Genomic DNA, 22485 nt, shown 5'->3' with positions numbered 1-22485 from the left:
TATTTTCTGTGTTCTTACCAGTCTTCCCATGACTTTTGTTTAGCTAGTTTTACACAATGCTTAGCTTTCTTACATTTGTCTCTGTATTCTCTAAGAGCACAAGCTGACTTATTTGCCAAGAACTTTCAATATGCTTTCTTCTTTTCCTTCACTGCCTCTAACTTCCTGTGTTCACCATGGAGTTCTGATTTTGCTATCCTTGCAGACAACCTGACTTCATGAGGTTGTCTGCATCTCTGGCTGAATCAATGTTTTCTTCAGTCTTTCCACTGAATCTCCAAGGTTTGGTTCTTGTTCTCAAACTCTTTCATTTTTTTTCTTCAATAATATTTGTGTATTTTAGTCTAGTCCACATCTGAGAGCTGCTCTACTTTTATTCTCTTTAAAACTTTCTTACATGTTCTTCTTTTCAATATGAAATTCAATTTTATCCTGCTTAAGACTAAATGATAATCACCAATTTTAAATCCTCTGTAAACTCGAGTGTCCTACACCAGTGAGAAAACATCACTATCAGCAATAACATTGTCAGTGAGACGTTTCTTATTCCTTGCCTCTTCCCTCCATGTGAATTTATGCACATTTTTATGTTGGAACACTGTGTTAGTAATAACCAGTCCATGTCCTGAGCAGAAATCCATCAGGTATTTGCCATTATTATTAGCTTTGCTCTTTTCTCCAAATTTTCCCAATATATTTTTGTATGTCTCACAATAATTTCCTACTCCGCTATTTAGATCCCCAACAAGGACCAACTTTTCCTTTTTCATTGTGTCAGTTGCTTTCTCTAAAGCCTCAAAAAATTCCTCCACTTCCTTAGTTCTACCTTAGTTGAACCTTCTGTGGGATTTCTCTAGTTTATTTATGGATTTCACTGTACTATGTGACAATGATGGTAATCACTAGATCCACAAGATATAGCAGTATGGACTCTAAATTAAAAAAAAGAAGGTATGAGCAGAATGTTTCAGCTCAATCTGTGTTTCAGAGAAGAAAAAAAAAATGCATACACCGCAAACTTCACCAATGGTTACAACTATAATTCAGGAATTTATTCTTAAATAACGATAATATTAAGTGTCTTTCTAATATCTTTATTTTGAAAAGAGCTCTGCACAACTGCTTCTACTGGTTCCCTCTTAATTTCCAATTCCCATTCTTTGATCAGTTGTTTTATAATCTAACATAACTCAGTAAAATTGCTTCAAAAATATTTTTGTGTACTGGTAGTCTAGTATTTTGGCCAATTCCTCTCATTTTATATAAAGATATTCATATGGCTTCTGACTATATCAGTATTGCCCCTATTCTGGTCATTATTTCCATATCTGCCTGCTTCACTAAAAATGTGCCCAAAGTGACTAATATGTTCAAGTTATTTTGTGCTGTCATAGTTTGCTATGCAGAATGCATTTTACATTAATGCAGATTTTTACACTACATTTATTATTGCAGTAATTCAATTTCATTAACAAGAACTTCAGAATTTCACACTTTAGGTTGTCTTTGGTTAGAATTACAACACAGTATATTACAACTGTCAATTATGTGTTCTTACCCTAGTTTGAAAAATGAAAGAAGTGTTTCTATGAGATAAAAGTTCTGTGCTCCCACACAAAACCACCTAGCTCATTTCCAGTTGAAAAACCTTTTATAAAGGTTCCTTACATCCTAGGATTTCTGGGATGGGATTTGAATCCAAGGATTTGTATAATCTCTCATGATATGTAACTTATATTTGTTTTTATATGTTTTTATAGGAAGATTGCACTTAAAGAAATGTCAAATTTTGTATCTTTTGTAAAAACTTAACCATCAGCCTTTCTTAAAATAATTTGGCACATGACGTCATTATATAATGCTTTTAACTCATGTCTGTATATGGCAAGTTCAAAAGATGCAAAGTATAACATCATGTCCGAATGGTAACATACATGCAATGGAAGTCCGGGCCTTTATAAGGCAAGTGTTGAGAAGGAATTTTGTATTAAGGTTTTCACCTTCTCTTATCTGAGTATGCTGCCACGAGAGGTCCGTTGTTGGTAATCAAAAGAGAAGCGTTGTAGGTCGGAGAGTTCTGAATCATCGTTTACCTGGGTCTGCTGCCATTAGAAGCATTGCGTCGATTGTCAGAAAGAGCTGCACATTGCTGCCATGTTAAGGGCCCTACAGCACATGGAAATAGACAACTTGGACAAAGACATAATTTAGTGGGAAATCAGGAACGAAGCAGCAGAAGGAAAGACAAGAAGGAACACTTATGTGTGAACAAAAGATTCATGTATAAGACAGTGCTGAATGAGAATGTACATCAAGTGTGTCTGTTTATGGGTACAATGAGATAATGTAAATTGATATCCAATTAAGCTTACTCAAGCAATGCTTTATTGTCAGTTTGTATGTATATATGATTGGCAGGATATTCTACATTGTGAATTAGTTTTAAAAGGAAGAAAATTAGAACTAAGTTTGAATTAGGAAGAATTGATAATAACCATGAATTGTAATGCAATTGTATATATATGTTATGAACCAAACTTTGTAAATATTCTTTTTTTAATTTAATTAAATGGTTTGTGAACAACAACATTGGACTAATTCTGTCATTGCACTATCTTGAAAATTTTGAACCTGCATAAGATAGAAGTTTATGTGATCGTAATTAAGCCATGACTAATTTAAGGTAAGGATTAATATAAGCGGGGAATATAAACAATATCTGCTTTGTCTTTAGTTAAAAATCTTATAATCTCGCAATCAACACATAGTCTAACTGGCACAGTCGTAAAACAAATAAATTTGTTTAGACTACAGAGCATGAGAATATAAAATATAGTAGAAATAGATAAAAAGGCAGCAGTAGACTATTATAAGTAAAAACAAATAAAGACAAAGCAGGGTAATAGAAATACAGAAATATAACAGATTCACCAGTCTCAAAGTATGAGACTAGCAATTTGCCATGAAAATTTTCATAAAAAATTATTGGAAATGAATTATGACAGTTACATGCAAAATATTTTAAAAGCAATAAAATAAAAATGATTAAAAACTTTAAAAATTGTTTTAAAAAGAAATCTAAGTTATGTTGTTTACTTATATTGGTAAATAAATTTAATAAACAATTACAGTAATTAACACATTCAATGAACCATAAGTGTGAGCCATGCCCTCCAGTAATAAAGACCTCCCTTACAATGTAATTTTGCCAGATAGTATTTTCCCCATCCATGGAAGGTCTTCCCCAGAAACTACACTCATGTTCATAGAAAACCACATCACCTTACATAAATATAGTTTTTAGTAGATGAATGGTTATTTTCAATGGCTTATCATTAGATATTTTATTGTATTGCATCCTCTATTATTCCCACAAGTTTCTGTATAATGGTATAATGTAATAGTTGCTGTTATTGCATCAGGCTAGTTACATGTGGTTAACACCTCGCAGAAAAAGTGCGATTCAAGCTTTGAATAGAGAAGGCTATTCCTATCTTGAAATAGCTAAAAGCGTATTCTGTAGTCAATTTATTGTGGTACGGCTGCTGTCGAAAGTGAAGAAAACCAGATCTACTGAAAGGAAAAATGGGACAGGAAGAAAGCCTGTGTCTACACCAAGCCAAGATCAAGTTCTAAAGCAGCTCTGCCTCAAAAAAATCACTTGGCATAGTCTAGAGAACTGAAATGGAACTGGAAAGAACAAACAGGAGTTGTGGCATGTCCTGTAATTATCAAGAGAAGACTCATTCGACAGGAATTGATAGCCTCCTCTTCAGGTTCTCTTTCAGGTTCCCTAAAAAAAGTCCTTGTTAACAAAAAAAAAAAAAAAAAAAAAAAATGATTGACTGGGTTAAACTGGTGCAAAGAGCATGCCAAATAAACCTCTGATCAGTAGAGAAGAGTAATTTTTTTTTCTGATGAGAAAAAGTTTAACCTGTAGGATGCCAACAGCAGACAAGCAGTTCAAAGATGATCAGGGGAAAAATTCAACCCTGACTGTCTGGTGTCAAATTCTCAGCCAGTCAGATGATCTGGGGCTGAGTGTCATATCATGGTGTTGGTCACTTGCATTTTAGAAAAGTTTCAATGAATGCACAAATGTACTAGAAAATTTTAGAAGAATTGCTGCCTACTATCAGACCACTTTACCGTAACAATGATGACTCTGCTCCTTGTTATAGGGAAAAACATGTAAGTAATGCTATTATAACCCTAAAATATACCATATGAATTGAGTTTAGTACTTAAAAAAGCTTCAGTTTTTGTTAAAGGTTAATGAGTGGTTCAATGAATACTCAATTCAGCAACTACTGTGGCAAGAAAATGGCCACAGTAGTTGCTGAATCAACCTCATTGAGAATTTGTGGCACAAAAAGGACACTGACATAACAAGCTGAAAACCCTTTGGGAGTGCCAAAAAGCCATTATAAGGGTATGGAACCATGAATTGACAGTTGCATCCATCAGGAAATTGATTTTGACAATGTCCTGCCAAGCTGTAATAAAGACAAGAGGAGGATCCACAAAGTACTAAACAATAAAAAGTAAATTTTGGGATTTCTGCTGAGGACATGGACTGGTTATTACTAACACAATGTTCCAACATATGAATTTGCACACATTTTTATGTACAGAATAGGCAAGGAATAAGAAAAGTCTCTCTGACAATGTTATTGCTGATAGTGATGTTTTCTCACTGGTGTAGGACACTCGAGTTAACAGAGGATTTAAAATTGGCGATTATCATTTAGTCTTAAGCAGGATAAAATTGAATTTCATATTGAAAAGAAGAACATGTATGAAAGTTTTAAAGAGAATAAAAGTAGAGCAGCTCTCAGATGTGAACTGTAGACTAAAATACACAAATATTATTGAAGAAAAAAAATGAAAGAGTTTGAGAACAGGAACCAAACCTTGGAGATTCAGTGGCAAATCCTGAAGAAAATATTGAGTGACTCAGCAGAGAGGCATATGGTGAGGTTGGCTGCAAGGACAGAAAAATCAGAACTCCATGGTGGACAAGGAAGCTAAAGAGACAGTGAAAGAAAAAGAAGAAAGCATATCGAAAGTTTCTGGCATATCAATCAAATAGTGCTCTTAGAGAATAGTGAGACAAATGTAAGAAAGCTAAACACCAATTTTAACTCATGGATCTGAGAGCTGAGTTAGAAGTAAAACACTTGACCAAAGACTGGAGACCGCAGATATGAGAGTTCTGAGAAAGATTAGGGGACATGAACAGATGACATCAATGGCAATATCGTATTAAAAAAAGGAGGATATTAGGAAATAGCTTTTTATTGTTAGCATCCATCAATGTGTTAGCAGAGCTAATCTCACATGGTATGTCACTTAAACAGAATGGGAGAGGAAAGATTAGCAAAACAAGAGTTCTTTGCCAGGTTGGCAGAAAAAAGACCCAAAGGAAGACCAAGATATAGGTGGATTGACACAGTAAAAAGTGCCTTAAAAGACAGAAATATAAGATCTGATAATGTTGGAGTGTTGATAGGTAACAGATTGATTTGGAGAAAAATTAGATAGGAAGTTAGTGGTGATGCAAGTTTTTCATGTAGTACTATTATATCCTGTATACCCATTGAGGGTATATGTCAGGAATTTGGCGATGAAGTAAATTTTTAGCTCTGCATGTTAATAAAACTGTGTAGTTGAACTAAATTTTGATGCTAATACTTGTTTTTCCATTGAAAATATCACTGTCCACTCCATTTTGAAATATTTGCAAATTTGCTGTCATTTCTTAATTATGCAACATCTTATACTAAGAAGAGCAAAATATTAATAAAAAATAAAAATGTTACCTTACCTTTATTATCTGTGACAGTTGTGTTATTATCCCTTTTCAAGTAGGCATTCAAATTTAATTACCAAAAAAACATGGTTACAGTAGGCAATGTGGTTTCTATGAACATGAGTGTACATCTAATGCAAGTACATGTTTATATTTTATATGAAATAACATAGCAACGTAGGAGGTTTTGGGCAGCAGAGATGGAGTTTGAGTTTGGAGGTAGAGAAGATAATGAATGTGATGTCTGATAAAAAAAGTTAGAAGTGAAAAGTCAGTTCAAAAAGAATATCTTGCATAGGAATCTAGGGTGTTATCAAAGGTGAGTGTAAATTCAGTGTATCTTTCTTATACAAAATAAGACTGAGTTTTGGGAACTAGTTAGAGAAAATCTTTTAGCTTAGGATATTCAAGACAAAGGTTTGCCAAATGAAAAAATGAGAAATGGAGTGTACTGTCAACATCTGGTTTAAACCAATTTTTTTTTGTTTAGATTTCATTCAATGATCTACATGACAATGTCTCTTCAAGAAACAAACATAACAATTCCTCTTTTTTTTTTTTTTAATCTGCCACATATGGCACTGCCATATAATAGATCTTGGGAGATGTGCATGTTATGTGGCTGATTTTAAAAAAAAAAAAAAAAACTGTACATTCAAGAACATGAAATTTACATTACAGAGATAACACATTTTCACATCTGCACAGATGACATTTGTAAAATTTATACAGTGATTCAAAAAAGTATTTAAATAGATTCAAATATTACTCAGTAACTAGCTTTCGTATGAATGCATAATATGCTCCAAAGTGTACTAGTAAGCTTTACATTTTTCAAATTTTCTTTCAGATTTTGGTACTTGGAAGTTGTACATATTTCCAATACCAGGAGAACTCCATTATGCTGACAAAACAGGAGAAAGCATTTTGTGTATTTTAGAATTTACTTAACTTGGTTCGGCAAAGGCAGTGCAAAGATCATTTTGTGCAAAATACAAACCACAAGATCATAACATTTACCACTGGTAAAACTACTGACACAACTTGTTCCGGAGTTTTCAGACTTAGTGAGAAATGAAGATGACTATGCAAATTGTGCAAAAAAGTGAATAGCCATAATGTCCTCATATGGAACACCAAAAACCTGTAAAGAATGAACATGAAGGATTCATTTATCGAACTTTCAGTTTACTGACCACATGACATAAAAGCATAAAAATACTGTATTCAACTTAAAAATCTACTAGTTTTGTGTGCTGAAAAGTATACTATGTCAGGAACTTGCTGAAAGTTACACAAAAATTTAACCAAAAAGCTAAGTAAAGGTATACATATCACAATAAGCAGTGAAAGAATATAAAATTCTGAAGCATTCTTGAATTTTCTGACAAAACAATTGTTTGTTGTTAGGTTTTTTTTTTTTTTTTTTTTTTTTTTTTTTTTTTTGTGCTAAAGTACTGGATGCTTGTCATTGGTTGTGTGAAAAGCTAATCCAGACTTATGCTGTCTCTTCTTTACATCTTTAAAATGCTGTGGCTTGCTGATTTTTCCTGTTTGACTACATTTCCTTATCTGCTTTAATAACCACAATGTTGTTGCAACATTATTTTTTAAGAGCTATCAGTTCCATTTTTGGAATATTTCTAGGTACTTGAAAGTAAAAAAAAAAGAAACTGTTTGAATATAAATAGTCAGCTGAATCTCTTGGTTCTTCCTAATCCTTTTTCTACATTAGCTATGATGTCTACTCAGGGATAACGTAAAAGGCTAAGGTCATACCAATTCCTTTTGATAATAAATTTTTCTCTGACAGATAAAGTATAAAAACACAGATCGATAATGACTTTAGAGTGGGGTAGATATCTATTCTGTTTTTCTTCTCATGCAAAAACATGCTGAATTTTTTCAGGTTTTTTTTTTTTTTTTTTTTTGTAAAAAAAAAAAAAAAAAAAAAAAAAAAAAAAAAAAAAAAAAAAAAAAACCTGAAAAGTCTTGTGAATAGTCTATGATATCCCATAAATGCCTCAGTCATGGACTCTGAAGAATATATAATCAAAACGAATAAGGCAATACTTAACATTGCACTAGATTCAGACACCACTTGGTGCACACACATTAAGAATAATGACTTGATAAAAAACCTCACTAACTGGCTGGAGAAAGTAAATAGTCCTTAATAGTCCCTAAAAATTCATAAAGCAGAGGTATCTTTGAGATCCCTTGTAGATCAAAGAGATTCCTTACCTTTGATCTGGCCACATCTGTCTTGGCTGGTAGCACCACGTGTAGGTAAAACAATCGCTCAAAAATAGTTAATAGTTTAACACTTCATTGAGAGAACAAAACATATAGTGATAGAACTATCAGATTATCTGACAAACTCAGATGTTATCAACCAATTCACAAATTTTCTTCAAAAGGAAACTTTAGATCTACTTAGAGATCTTTTCCCACCAAATAATGTCATCCAGTTCACACTACGAAGAAAATACTCTTATTTCAAATCTTTTGGCCAGTTTCAAATGAACATTTCTGTGACTAAGTAAGGCACCAAGAAAGAAAGATAGATTTGCGAATGGCTGTCAGATAAAGATATTCAAATAGAAGAAAGAAGAAGAAGACTGGAACTCCAGAGAAACAAAGAGACTGAACTGAGTGCAGATTTCTAGAGACAGGCTAGGAAAAATAAGAGATTTGTTTTGAAAGATGAGTTATAAGGAAGTTTATCCGTAGATTAGGAGTTACAAAAAGTAATTCAGGATAATGTGTGATGGAAGCAGCAGTGAAAAAAAAATGGAAAAAGTATGTAGAGGATTTGTATACAATATGTTACTATTGAAAGAGAATTTGAAGGGAGAAAAATTGTCGAGGAACCCATGATAATGAAAAGTGAAGTGATATCTTCACTTTTCATTATTACAGCTGACAAACAAAAAAGCTGGGGATGAGGTAGTGAACATATTAACTGAAATTTGTCAACATGTTTGGAAGAAAAATACCACAGCACCCCCCCCCCATCTGCAGTCAATCCTGGCCTGAAAATATTAAATAGAAAATTTGAGAAATAAACAATTTATAATACATCAGCAAAGTGGATATTAGATTCAACATTATTACAAAGCTGAATGTTTGCAAAAACCATTAAAGTTTCGTAAGTTGACCTGAGGGCTTATGAGAATATAATCCTCGGCATCACCAAGTCGCATTTGCTACTTAAGCCAAGTAGTGCAACCTAAGGCAACTCGAGGATGCCAAGGATTGTATTCTCATAAGCTCTTGGGTAAACTTACAAAACTTTCATGTTTCTACAAACATACAGCTTTGAAATAATGTTGGATCTAATATCCACTTTGCCTATGTAAATTTACGTCGTCGAAATGAAGCCGTATGACTCCTTTTAGTAATAGACAATTCATAAGTTTTAAATTACACACCATTCTGAGTAGGTCACAGTTATCAAATAGACTGTCTTGGTATTACAGTGCTTATATTCAAGTAACCCTTATTTTACTTAATAATGGCCCCAAAGCACAAGAGTAGGAATGCTGGCAATTTGGATATGCCCAAAGAGAAGCCGTAAAGTGCCACCATTTAAGTGAAAAAGGTAGAAGTTCTTGACTTCATAAAATAATAAATAATAATAAAAAATACGTATGCTGAGGTTGCTAAATTTCCATTCACATTCAGACAACTTTCATAGTGTTGTTATAATTATTCTATTTTATTATTAGTTACTGTTGTTAATCTCTTAATGTGCCTAATTTATAAATTAAACTTTATCATAGGTATGTATGTATAGGAAAAAACAGTGTATATAGGGTTCGGTACTAATCACGGTTTCATAAAATTCATAAAAAACCAAATTCCAGAGACTGTGAATTACAGAACCAGTGCTTTAATTTCACATGCAAGTAAAGTTATGTTGAAAGTGATCCAACAAAGGTTGGAGCCATATGTGAATAGAGAAATGTAAAAAGAAAAGGCAGCTTTAGGAGAGATAAAGGAACTAGAGACCAGATAGCAAACATGAAATGGATTACGGAAACAAAAAAATTTCAGAAGGAAGTATTCATCTGTTTTATTGATTATAAAAAAAGTTTTTGATTGTGTGGATCACAACAGACTGGATTGTAATGAGATTGCTGAGAATACCTGAACATCTAAATTCGCTTGATATCGCTTGAGCTGTATGACAACCAATTAGCTTCAAGTAAAGTCTTTGGAGAAAAAGATGGTGTTTGATGTGGAAAAAGGGCAGGGTTGTATATCACCCTATCTTTTTAATATTTATAGTGAATGTATTATGAGAATGGCTAACTCAGACAAGTACCCAGCTTAAATAATTTAAGATATGTCGATGACACAACTTTCATAGCAGCAAAACAAAAGTGATGGCTTTTGGCAATTTAAACGAATTTATAACAGAGGGAAATAAAATAGGGGTGCTTAAAGGTCAAAGCTGTATAACTGAGAGAAGACCTCCACATAGCCTTTAAAGGAATGCGGAGAACCGACCAGGGCTTCTGACCTAATGTCCAATCCTTCAATTCTCATGATGCACCCTGTTGGGTATCTACCTGGATACTGAACGAACAACGATGGGCTGGCAATTTGGGATTTAGCCGACCAAATTGTATTCTTATTGGCTTAAACCAAAATATAAAATTATACAACATGACAAAATTTCATGCTGGCTGTGGAGTCACCCGGTTAAACATGCCCCCCCCCCCCCCCCAGCTACTTAGGAACGATTTTTAGTGATGATGGTAAATTAAATATGGAAATAGACAACAGAATCAAAGCTGGTATGGTAGGAAGTTAATTGAATAAATTCATATGGAATAAGAGAGAAATTAGTCAGAACACTAAATTAACTGTATACAAGACAGTTTTCAAACCAGGTTTAACTTATGGATCTGAGAGCTGGGTCAGAAGTAAAGCACTTAGCCAGAGACTAGAGACTGCAGATATGAGAATCCTGAGAAAGATTAGAGGCATCAATGGCAAGATCATATTAAAAATGAGGATATTAGGAAAGAACTTGACATTGTCAGCATCCAAGAATGCATTAGCAAAGCTAATCTCAGGTGGTATGGTCACTTAAACAGAAAAGATTAGCAAAACAAGTGTTCTTCGCCAAGTTGACAGGAATACGACCCAGAGGAAAACCAAGATATAGATGGATTGATATGGTACAAAGCCTTAGACGATAGAAATATAAGATCTGATAATGTAGGAGTCTTGACGAGTAACAGACTGATTTGGAGGAAAATTGTAGCTAGGAAGTTAGTAATGATGTAAATTTTTCATGTAGTACTATCATATCCTGTACACCCATTGAGGGTACATGGCAGGAATTTGACATTGATGATGGGAAATAAAATAGAGATTGCTAAAAGTTATGATTTACTTGGATCCAGAATAAGAATTGATAAATGATAAAATGTAGAGATGAAATTTAAAGGATTGTCATAGGAAAAAAAGTTATGTTAAACCTGACAAAAATTATGAAAGATAGAAGTATGAGAAATGAGTAGTAGTACTAAGGTAAGTGATGTGAAGTTTGTTCATCTTTGCCACGAGTTACCCCAGCCCTGAAGATACTGCAGGTGCAAACTTTGTTTGCTTACACTTGGATAAAATTACTAAATATATAATTTATAGAGGTATGAGTAAGGCCACAAAAGTTAGAATTGTCAAAGCAATGGTTCCAGTAGTGATGTATGGATATGAAAGATAGATTACTAAGAAAGTGAATTGATTCATTTGAATTATGGGCATGGAAGAGCCAGAATCCCATGGACTACAAGAATGACTAGTAAGAAGGTTTTAGAGAGGAAAGACAATGATCGCTAAACAGAAGTTAATGTACTTTTGGCATATGTGAGGAGATGAATCATTGGAAAAGGCAGTTAATGGAGAAGATTGAAGGCATGAAGAGAGTAAGACCTCAAAAGAGTTGGATGGACAACATAAAGGAACTTATCAACTTGAACTCACAATTGCTGAAAGAAAAGACAGGAGGCAGAGTGGGATGGTGAATCTTTGTTCACAAGATCACCAAGAGTTGCTGGATGGTACATGACAAGTTCTCCGATTGTCTGCATTCCAATATTACCCCAACCCATTCCAACTTAATACACTAAATAATTTCTTTAGTCTATGAGGTGTGGGCAATGGATGCCGATGTCAACAAGCTGCAGAGGCATATTTATTTTGAGTGTCTACTGCCTAGATCAGGCGTAGCCAACTTCATTCTATACAAGGGCCAATATATGATGAGTGGTTACGTCACGGGCCGCACATTTTTAGGCAGAACTTAAACCCTTCATTTTGGCAATAAGTTATATGTATTGAATTACTATATTTGTTAAATCATTTTACTACTGCGAGAATAACATAAAATACTTGATTAATTTTAATATAAGTTGTTAAATTTAATTACATATTTCTGTTTTTTTTTTTTTTTTTTTTTTTAACATATAACATATATATATATGTATGTGTTACATGTAAAACATACAACATTGTTTGTTGTATGTTTTACATACAACAATGCCAGAGTGAGCTTTTTTTGTATTGATGTTGGTTTAGTAAAAATAGATTTCTGAGCACTAACCTTTCTCTTCAAATTACGTACAATTTTAGTACGTACTTGTCCAAGGTGCTGTATGTAGTGGCGTTTGAGATTATATTCCTTGCGCACAGACAATACTTGCAAACGCACAAGGCACTGTGGTTTGTTGTCGTTACTGTTTATAAACAGAAATTCATTTTCCCATTTCTCCTGAAATGACCTGTTTTCTTCACAGATCTTACATTTCTTACTCATAGTACACAAAGGCTGAAGTAACTGACCAGGGGACACTAACTGCAACAATAACACTGTTAACTGTGAAACTGAGTCTCTGAAACTGATCGCTGTAACAAGAGCAGAGCAAGTGACTTTCAATGATGCGTTACTCTGGAGCGCATAGAAATCTACCACTCCCACTACTACAACTCGCACAGAGAAGCAGTAGATTTTATAAATTAAGTAATCTTTTTAAAGCAATTTTGATTCCGTGTTGAGAATATAAATTGTTTCCGTCATCAGAAATAATGAATATAACTAGTATATCAATCAGAAAATCTGTGGTCGAAACTAATAGTTAAATTGATAATACATATAATTTAATATAGTTTTTATCTTGCTGTGGACTGCACAAAATCATGTTACGGGCCGCATGCGGCCCTGCTGTTGACCACCTATGGCCTAGATAGTATAGTTGCATGAACTCATGCAAATGGCGATGGATTTCTGTAGCTTTATTACATTAGATTAGTGAAAGAGAAATACTGAGATTATTAGTGTTAAACCTTCAAAATGTTACTGTCAAAATAAAAGAAGAAAAGAATTGCAAATTCATTTAAATTTGTGTGGCTGGACAAGTATGTTGAAATGGCAATGCCAACATCAAAGAAAACATGCAAGTTGCACAGTGACACATAATTTGCTCTTATAGACATATTTAGTATGCGATGTACAAGATCTTTTAACAAAAATGTCAGTACCAATTTTAGATGTATCAAATTAAGAGTTTGTGGCCTGTGACTTTTGCTGTTGTCAGCAGAAGCTACCACAACACATTGAGCCTGAGACTGGAAAATTGCACACAAGGTTTTTCACAAAAATTAATGTGAACTGAAGAGACTTCAAGTAGCAATTTGTTGTGTTAAATCTAATTTAAAACAACAATATACTGTTGATTGAGAGCTAAAGTTAAAACATTATACTGATAAAGAACCACTCCTTAACTACTCATAAGAAATTATGCTGAATAAATTACAGCATGTTTCAGCTACTCATTCACAGTGCATGAACATTTATTATGGCATTTTTTCTGAATGTGTGAGGGCTCATAACAAACTTCTGTATTACCATGGTTTTGGCATTTAAAATTTTTTTTTGTCTGTATAATTAAAATTCTATGTTAACAGTTTTTAAGACATTAGGAGTAACAAACTACACATTTTAACTTAAATACTTACCTGTGCACCTCTAGAATATGATCTAATAATTGTAGAGAAACGTCCCTGTCCCGATGTCTCCCTATTAAAACAAAGGACATTTACAAACTTTGAATGTAACTAATACACTGAAAGCTGCTATCATTTTAATTATTATATAAGATCTAAAAGATCTTATATAATATTAAACATAAATATATAATAATGAGAACATAAAATGTTCTTCGCAACTTTCTTTGAAAAGGCATTCATATTTAAAACTGCTTTTATGGAGATGACAAGCTCCATCCTACCAGATATTGATTTAGTGTCAATATTCACATATTGAATGCAGTACTGATGTCCATTAATTCTCCCCCCACCATAGAATGACCTGTCTCTGTCCAAAGTATGTCAGTGAGAAGTGCTTGTTGTAAGCTTGAGGAAGAGGAACAACCTTCATTTATCAATATTCCATTATCTGACACTATTAGTTTACTATGTGATGATTTCCTTCCAGATGATGTGAAGATTTCTGAATTTTTTTTATAATCAGGATATTTCAGCCAGAAAAACAGGATATATATAAAGGTTAAAAACACTACACATGGGTGGTTCTCTGTCTTGACCTTCGACAAACTATATTATGAACCATCATGAAGACACCTTGTTCTCATTCATTCACTCCAACCCTCTCTTTGGTTTCATTATGATGACATTTTTATTGTTTGGCTTGATTCTAAAAACTAACTTAACATATTCCTACTGCTGATCAATAGCCTTCACCCACGCATTCAATTCACTATGGAAAAAGAAAATGCTGCTAGTTTACCATTCTTGGGCATCCTTTTTATTTGGATAGCTGCTGGTACTCATCACACCTAAAAAAAAAACCGGTGTTATCAAATGATTAGTTAATAGAGCATATAATGTGTACTCTTCTCCCTCACGCTTACAACAAGAACTTCTCACTATCAAAACTTTAACGGAATTAAATGTTACAACACTCATTATTGTGTCATCCTATCTTGCTAATTGATCCATTTATGTTGGTTAGTTGGATCTATTCTTATTCTTTAAATTCCGTTTTTATTTTGTTAGATGCTGATTGATACTGATCCGAATATAAGGAAATTTATATTATACTGCGCCACCCTATATTCAGATTAGTCTATATAATACAGAGGGATCAATCATCAACTAACTTTTGCAATCTCACTTTATACAGGCCGAGGTTAATATTATCATTTAAGGCTTCTGCAAGGTTCGAATAAGTTTTATGAGCGGTGCAATGAAGAAAAATCAGGCAAACAACAAGTGAATTCAATAAAATAAACATTTAATACAGGGTTATAGAGCATGTACATTTAAGCATAATTTTCTAAGCAAGATAATCTAATTGAACAATATTCAAAATATCTCTGAGACACTAGTAGCCACTCGATTTGGTTTAAAGATTAAAGTTAAATTTACAGATATTATTCTTCAATGCTTAAATACTATTATCACAACTTGTCTCTATTCAATGAGATAATTCAATTCTTTTATACATCGACTTAGTTCAAATACTCATAACAAACATAAAACATTAGGCATCAAACATTCAGCTGTCAATTCTATATTCTTCTGAATAATTTAAAATGGTTCACACAGTTCAATGTTTCAGAATTTTACAGTAATTATTCTTAAGGTAGAAATTTCTAATTCTCTCTTAGTCAATAAACACTTAATTTAATTATGAGGCAATTATCATTTCAAGGGGGAAACACTTTAAAGCTCCATACTTCGGCTATTTTTAGTAGAACGCCACAGTTAATGTTAAGTTATATCAGGCGGAGCTAACTCTTATTTCTTCACACTGAAATACAAACTCTTACCGGGTTACACCTTTTACACACTGGCAGGCACACTTAAAACTGATAGTTAACTATTACTTTGAAGTAACACTATTCAAAAGAAATCTTCACTATAATAAGTGAAATACTAAACAGCGTTTCACAAATCTTGATGCACTCGTTTTAGGTAATCTACTTATTCCTTATTTTCTTCTATGCATTAAATTCAGCTTTGCACCATTCTTCCTCAAAACAATTGGAATTCTAACATAGATTGAAAGCCAAACGGCTCTTTTTCTAGCAACCTTAATAATAATGAAGGAGATATGAATCTTTTGATGTTTAACTGCCAGTAAGCGAAACTCTAAGATCTATTAATATAGATCTTAGTCAGAGTTCTTAGAGTTTCGCTTACTGGCAGTTGAACATCAAAAGATTCATATCTCCTTCATTACAATTGGAATTCGTCGTAATTTTAGAATTCCGTAGAAATATTCCGAATTGCCTATTAATTCCCAGTCCTTTCTTAATCGATTTATGACATTTCCCAAAATCCCCTTACTGCCCCCTGTTACTTCACTCCTTGCTGTCCTGAACGATTTTCCCCTCTTTACTTTCGTTTTTCCCATTCTTCCGGCCAAAATCTGGTTCTAACCAGTTCAGCTTAGATCTACTGGCTTCACTCCATATCACAGCCATTCACATTCTAAACACGCACTGACTAAAACAAACTCTGTTTCTCCTTCAGCAGCCAATCAAATTCAATCAGAAGAATTACATAAAATCACTCTTACATACAGAAACAAAATAAAAAAAAAAGATATATTACAATTCAAATAATATACATTTAAATTTACTTACACACAGTTTCTTAATAAATTTTACAGAATTTTACTAAATAAAATGAATGACATATTTATATAGAGTATTTTCATTATTATTGACCGCGCGGTTAGCCTAGTGGCTTTGCGCTTCGCAACCATATGCCTGGGGAAGGAGTGTCCCAGGTTCGATTCCCGTTGTAGACGTGAGGAATTTGAGGATCTTCCTCAGGCATAGCCAAGTTAGCCGGTCTTGGGCGCGGTCAGTAGGGTTTTTTCCGCCAGTTTATCTGGCGTTTTTCATCCCGCAAACAGGCAAACCGGCCCTATGAACATATGCCTCTACAGTCAAAAAAATATATCCCCCCCCCCCCAGCGGCAGACCAGGCGACGGGTCGGTTGGGAGTAGTACTAACAAGAGGTCGCATCTAAAGTAACACGCGGACCCTGCATGGGAAGCGGGAATAACGCGTAGTAGAAGAAGAAGAAGATTTTCATTATTATTACATATTCTAAGATTAAATAATTAATTAATAACAAACAAAACTCAAATCATTTATATGAATAATATATTACAAGCAAGAGATGAACAACAAATAATATTTACAAGTCTTGCTTATGATATGGTGGATTATGTTAAATGTGAATGAAAAAACATACTAAATATCTTCATTCACAACTTATCAGAATTAAATGTTACAACACTCATCAAATCCAAGAGATAGACTCCTACATTCAAACACCTAAGAATTCAACATAATACAGGGTTCCAAACCCTTATATTTCCAGTATCTGAACCTTTTGGTAAAATTTTGAAGTATGATCATCTTAATCCCACATTTTTCTATGAACAAAATTTCTCATCTGTTACCATCTCCAAAAGACAAACTGTCACCTCTATCTTTTGCTGATGTTTACCAGATTCCTTGCAAATATAATTTGACATGCTTTGGCCAGACAGATCGTTCTGTGGAAAAAAGAATTAATGAACACCAATACTACATTGAATACGTGAAACCTCTAAAGTCTAGTCTGGCACATGACACTAAACAGTATCTGGTGGGATTATTATTACTATTATTATTAAGAGAGACCTCCAGGAGTCAGAGACACATTGAGGGAGGCCACATACTACATGCACCAACTATCATACTTATTCTTGAATTCATTCATACTGCTTGCACTCACAACATCCAATGGCAATCCATTCCAATCATGCACCACCTTATAAAAGAAAAATCTAACCCTCACCCTCATCTTGGCAGCATTCATTCTCAGTTTCCAAGAATGCCCTCTTGTCCTTTCCCCACCCTCCATAAATCAAAAAATTCCATTAATTGAAATCCTGTATGATCCTTTCAGAAGTTTGTGAGTCTCAATCATAATCACCCCTCTTTCTCCCGTTTGCTATTGTTTGCAAATTCTCAACCTGTCTTCATAATCAGTATTCCACAATCCACATTATGGATTGTGGAATACTGATAATTGTTAACACTCTCCTTTGCACTCTCTCCAATATATCAGAACCACAATGGAAACCAGGAGACCAGACCTGTGCACAATAGTCCAAGTGAGGTCTTATCAAGGCCTTGTAAAGAGGCAAAATGACATCCTTATCTTTACATGTGAACGTTTCAACATTGCAATTATCTTTTGAGTTGTATTTGCAATCTTTGCTACATGGCCCCTGAACTTCCTATCTACTAGCACTCCAAGATCCCTAGCCTCAGTTTCTTCAAGCACAATCCCACCAATATAATACAACATTGGATATCTAATCATGCCAAAGTGAATGACTTTACATTTACTGACATCCATTTTGAAACTGATACATAAGATTGGATTTATTGGACCATGGTTTTGATAAACACTTATATATAATCGTCGACTAGTTTCGCCAGCTGTGTCTATCTGGCTTTATCAAGACGAGAAAGATTATACTAATATTAAATGCAAAAACAAAAGAATGCGGTAACAACTTAAAAGACAGTTAAACAAATTGGAGCGCACGCATAAAGCGTAAAGGCTTAGTCATTGTTATTAGGTTGAGTTTTATAATTTTTGGCATAATTTAGTTCTGCTAAACTTAATGAATTTAATAGGTATTTCCTATCCATAGGACTACTGCAGCTTCTTTAAAGGTTCTACATCTGTAATCCTCTTTGATATATGACATAGAGCTGTTGTCCCAATCTACTGAATGGTTTGAAGTTGAGAAATGATGTGCTAACCGTAAGGTGTCTGTTCTATTATTATTGACATCTCCAACATGTTCCTTCTTTTGGAATTCTAGGTTCGTGAAGTGTGGCCGATGTAAGTCAGTCTACACGTACATGGTATGCTGTAAACATCTGCATATTTGTAGAAAGTGATGCTTATCCTTAGGGGGATGTTAATAAATGACTGTTGTGTAGTTATGGTAGGTTTAAAAACAACTCTGATGTTAAAAGGCTTCATAATTCATGCTATTTTGGTGGAGAGTGAGCCTGCATAGGGTATTATGATGGATGATACGTACTGTGTCGCCAGAGGTTGTTTCTATAGAGAATTTTATTAATTATATTTTGAGGATAACATTTTTGAGGACATCCATCGTAATACCCTATGCAGGCTCAGTCTCCACCAAAATAGCAAGAATTATGAAGCCTTTTAACATCAGAGCTGTTTTTAAACCTAACATAACTACACGACAGTTATTAAGATCCCCTAAGGATAGCGTCGCTTTCTACAAAATGCAGGTGTTTACAGCATACCATGTAAGTGTGGACTGACTTACATCGGCCAAACTTCACAAAGCCTAGAAATCCGAAAGAAGGAACATGTCGGAGATGTCAATAATAATAGAACAGAAATCTCAGGGTTAGCACATCATTTCTCAACTTCAAACCATTCAATAGATTGGGACAACAGCTCTATGTCATATATCAAAGAGGATTACAGATATAGAACCTTTAAAGAAGCTGCAGCAGTCCTACTGACAGGAAATAACCTCAATAGAAACAAGGGAATAATTTTAAAAGACATTTGGAAATACCTATTAAATTCATTAAGTTTAGCAGAACTAAATTACCGACTTAATAACAATGACTAAGCCTTCATACTTTATGCGTGCTCTCCAATTTGTTTAACTGTTTTTTAAGTCATTACTGCATTCTTTTGTTTTTGCATTTAATATTAGTATAACCTTTCTCATCTTGATGAAGCCAGACAGACAGCTGGCGAAACTAGTCGACGATTATGTATGTATAAATGTTTATCAAAACCATGGTCCAATAAATCCAAAATTATGTATCAATTTCATTGAAAAAGGACCAAATAATAACTATCATTATGACATCCATTTTCTCATGCCCACAATTCCAGCTTATTCAAATCATTCTGCAAGTACTGCATATCAGAAGCATTCCTGATTACCCTACCTATCTTTTCATCATCTGCAAATAGCTGTATGTCGCTTGTCAAATCCTTCCCAATATCATTAATGTACAGACTGAATAGCAGTGGACCAAGCACTGATCCTCATGGTACACCACTGGTTACTTTAAATCTTGCAGACTCACATCTTCCCATATATCACTTTTTGATATCTTTCAGTCAGCCACCCTCTTATCCATGCTAATATTCTTTAATCCAAACCCATATTCTCCAATCTATGCAAAAGTCTACCATGCTGTATTCTGTCAAAAGTCTTTGCAAAATCCAAAAGTATCATGATGTATCCATTCCCCTTGTTCTAGTTAAATCCATGTTGAGCTTTGCAAAGTAGAAATTCACTATCAACCCATTTCTGAATGTGAGCCTTAACCAATTTTTCCAAAATCTTCACCACCACTCCTGAGATAATAACTGGTCGATAGTTGGATACATCGATCATTGTACCACCCTTGTGCAATGGAATTATCATACATTCTTTCCATTCCTGCAGAATCTTCCCTGTTCTGAGACTCGTATTAAACAGCCTGGTCAAAGGAATAGTAAGTTCAGCTGAACATTCTTTTAGCACATGTGCTGATATATAGTACTATCATAATATCCTGTACACCCCTTGAGGGTACATGTCAGGAATTTAATGATGATGGTTGAGTAGCTGGTCCTGTAGATCTGGCAGAAATGGAAGGCATAATGGATGCTAGTTCTGTAGAACAATGCCCATGAAAATATCTGTAGAAGACACAATGTAGTAACTGATCTTCTATGGGAAAGTGGCTGAAGAGCCTGTAAGAGAAGTGTCCTTAATCAATCATACTCACCTTTCCTGAATAGCATCAAGAATTTTTAGAGAGGTTGTAGATGCACCACCACACCAGACACGAGAGAGCAGTATTCCAATGTCAGTCAGATTTGGGATTTATAGAAAGTAACTGTTCAGCAGAGAAGTACTGTCTTGAGTGGAAATGGATGCCAAATTTTATTGGAAGCTGATGATGCTATAGAAGTTATATGATTATGACAGGAAAGGTCAGGAGTAAGAGTCTGTCTAATAAGACAGACTTTGAGCTAAGCATAATAAAAAGTAATGGAGAAGATTTGAGGGTTTTTTTTTTTTTTTTTTTTTTGTTTTATGAGAAAAGAAGCAAAACTTTGTTTTGGAAGTATTGACAAGGTTGCTTACACTCCAAGGATACTCAAGAGATCAGTGTTCAGAGCACTTATTACAGATGATCTTGAAACCCGAGATGTTTGATAACTGCAAGGTTTGTCATACGAGTATGATGATTGGAGAGTGCTATCATTAGCAAAACTATGAATAGGGTGGTTGAAACGACAGAGTCATGAAGGATAGCAGGATACCCTAATTGGGTATCCTAATTGGATAGCAGTTCTCAAGGTGTTGAGAGCTGACTGTTGATAACCTTCTCCTCTACTTTACACAAAACATGCAAGAGAAATAGGTCAATAGCTTGATGGTAAACATTTAGATCTTTTTTTCAGGAACTGGTTGTATATGGGCTTTCTTCCATGGTACAAGGCAGATGTCAGCTGAGTACAGTTTAGTGAATAGATGATAAAGAATAATAGTTCAGGAGCACATCTCTTGAGCACAATGGATGGGATTCTATTAGAACCAGCTGCCTTTGTGGTATCCAAGTAATTCAAGATTCTTCTGACATCTTTCTGGTCACAGGAAGCATGAGATGTAATGTTTTAGGCAAAGGAGTAGGTAATTTGCTAGTCATCCGTGAAGGAGTTAGAACAAAATGAAGTCAAGACAATCAGCTTCACTTTTAGGTGATGTTACAATGCTACCATTAGGACGAGAGAGAGAGGGTAGCACAGATGGACAAAGGTTCACCCAACAACTTTAGCATGGGACCAGAAGAGGCAACTGACAGTGGCATAAGCAGAGTTTTCTACATTTATCCTTAACGAATTTAGACTTCGTCCTTTTAATGGTGGTTTTACAAGTGTTGCAGGCAACAGTGTAGGCTGGAAGAAAGCTAATATTTTGGTCTCAAGCATTTGTGAAAGTGCTTGCGACCAAAACTGCTTGTTTTTCTTGGACAGCCATGGCACACTTCTTGAAAAACCATGGTTTAGATATGGGTTGAGAAATCTGAACAGAGTAAGGAATGAAAGTTTCTATTTCAATATGGAATAGAGATTATTTCTGCAACAAGATTACAATAGTTATCTGGATCTAAAGAATGAAAACAGTAGTCTGACCTTAGAAAGAAGGAGTAAAAGTCATAATCCCCACTTGGCATTGTTGTAATGCCAAAGTGTGAGAGGTTATGAACTGAAGGACATTCCACCAGAGATGAAACTTAAAGATGAGATTGTGGTCTTAATTACCAAGAGGAGCAGTCACCTGAACAGAGTACCTGAAACAGAACTAGTTAACAAGAGATCAGAATGTTGGGTGAGTGAAGAGGACTGTGGGGAATTCTGGTAGGGATATGATCTGTTTAAAGTGAATGTTTACAGCAAAAAAATCTGTCTTCCAGCTTGGTGGTGAAATTTGAAGGGAGCCAATTAGAATTGTGGACATTGAAATCACCATGACTTCAATATTTTGAAATTTTTATTG

General features: G+C 34.4%; 1 protein-coding gene across 3 annotated transcripts in view; it reads right to left on the bottom strand.

The window, feature by feature from the left end:
* The window catches only part of Rab40 (RAS oncogene family member Rab40), a 166234-nt gene that overhangs the window by 38415 nt on the left and 105334 nt on the right, over positions 1 to 22485 (bottom strand). For all 3 annotated transcript variants that reach the window (XM_090415439.1, XM_090415437.1, XM_090415440.1), the window contains exon 4: positions 13844 to 13904. In XM_090415439.1, the coding sequence (XP_090271565.1) occupies positions 13844 to 13904 (61 nt within the window). The remainder of the gene's footprint in view (positions 1 to 13843; positions 13905 to 22485) is intronic.

Source organism: Typopeltis vanoorti, chromosome 3, assembly GCF_054136105.1.
Source record: "Typopeltis vanoorti isolate ZY-2024b chromosome 3, IOZ_Tvanoo_1.0, whole genome shotgun sequence".
Lineage (NCBI taxonomy): Eukaryota > Metazoa > Arthropoda > Arachnida > Uropygi > Thelyphonidae > Typopeltis > Typopeltis vanoorti.
Note: the sequence above shows the minus strand (reverse complement) of the source record. Positions and strands in the feature narration are given on the sequence as shown.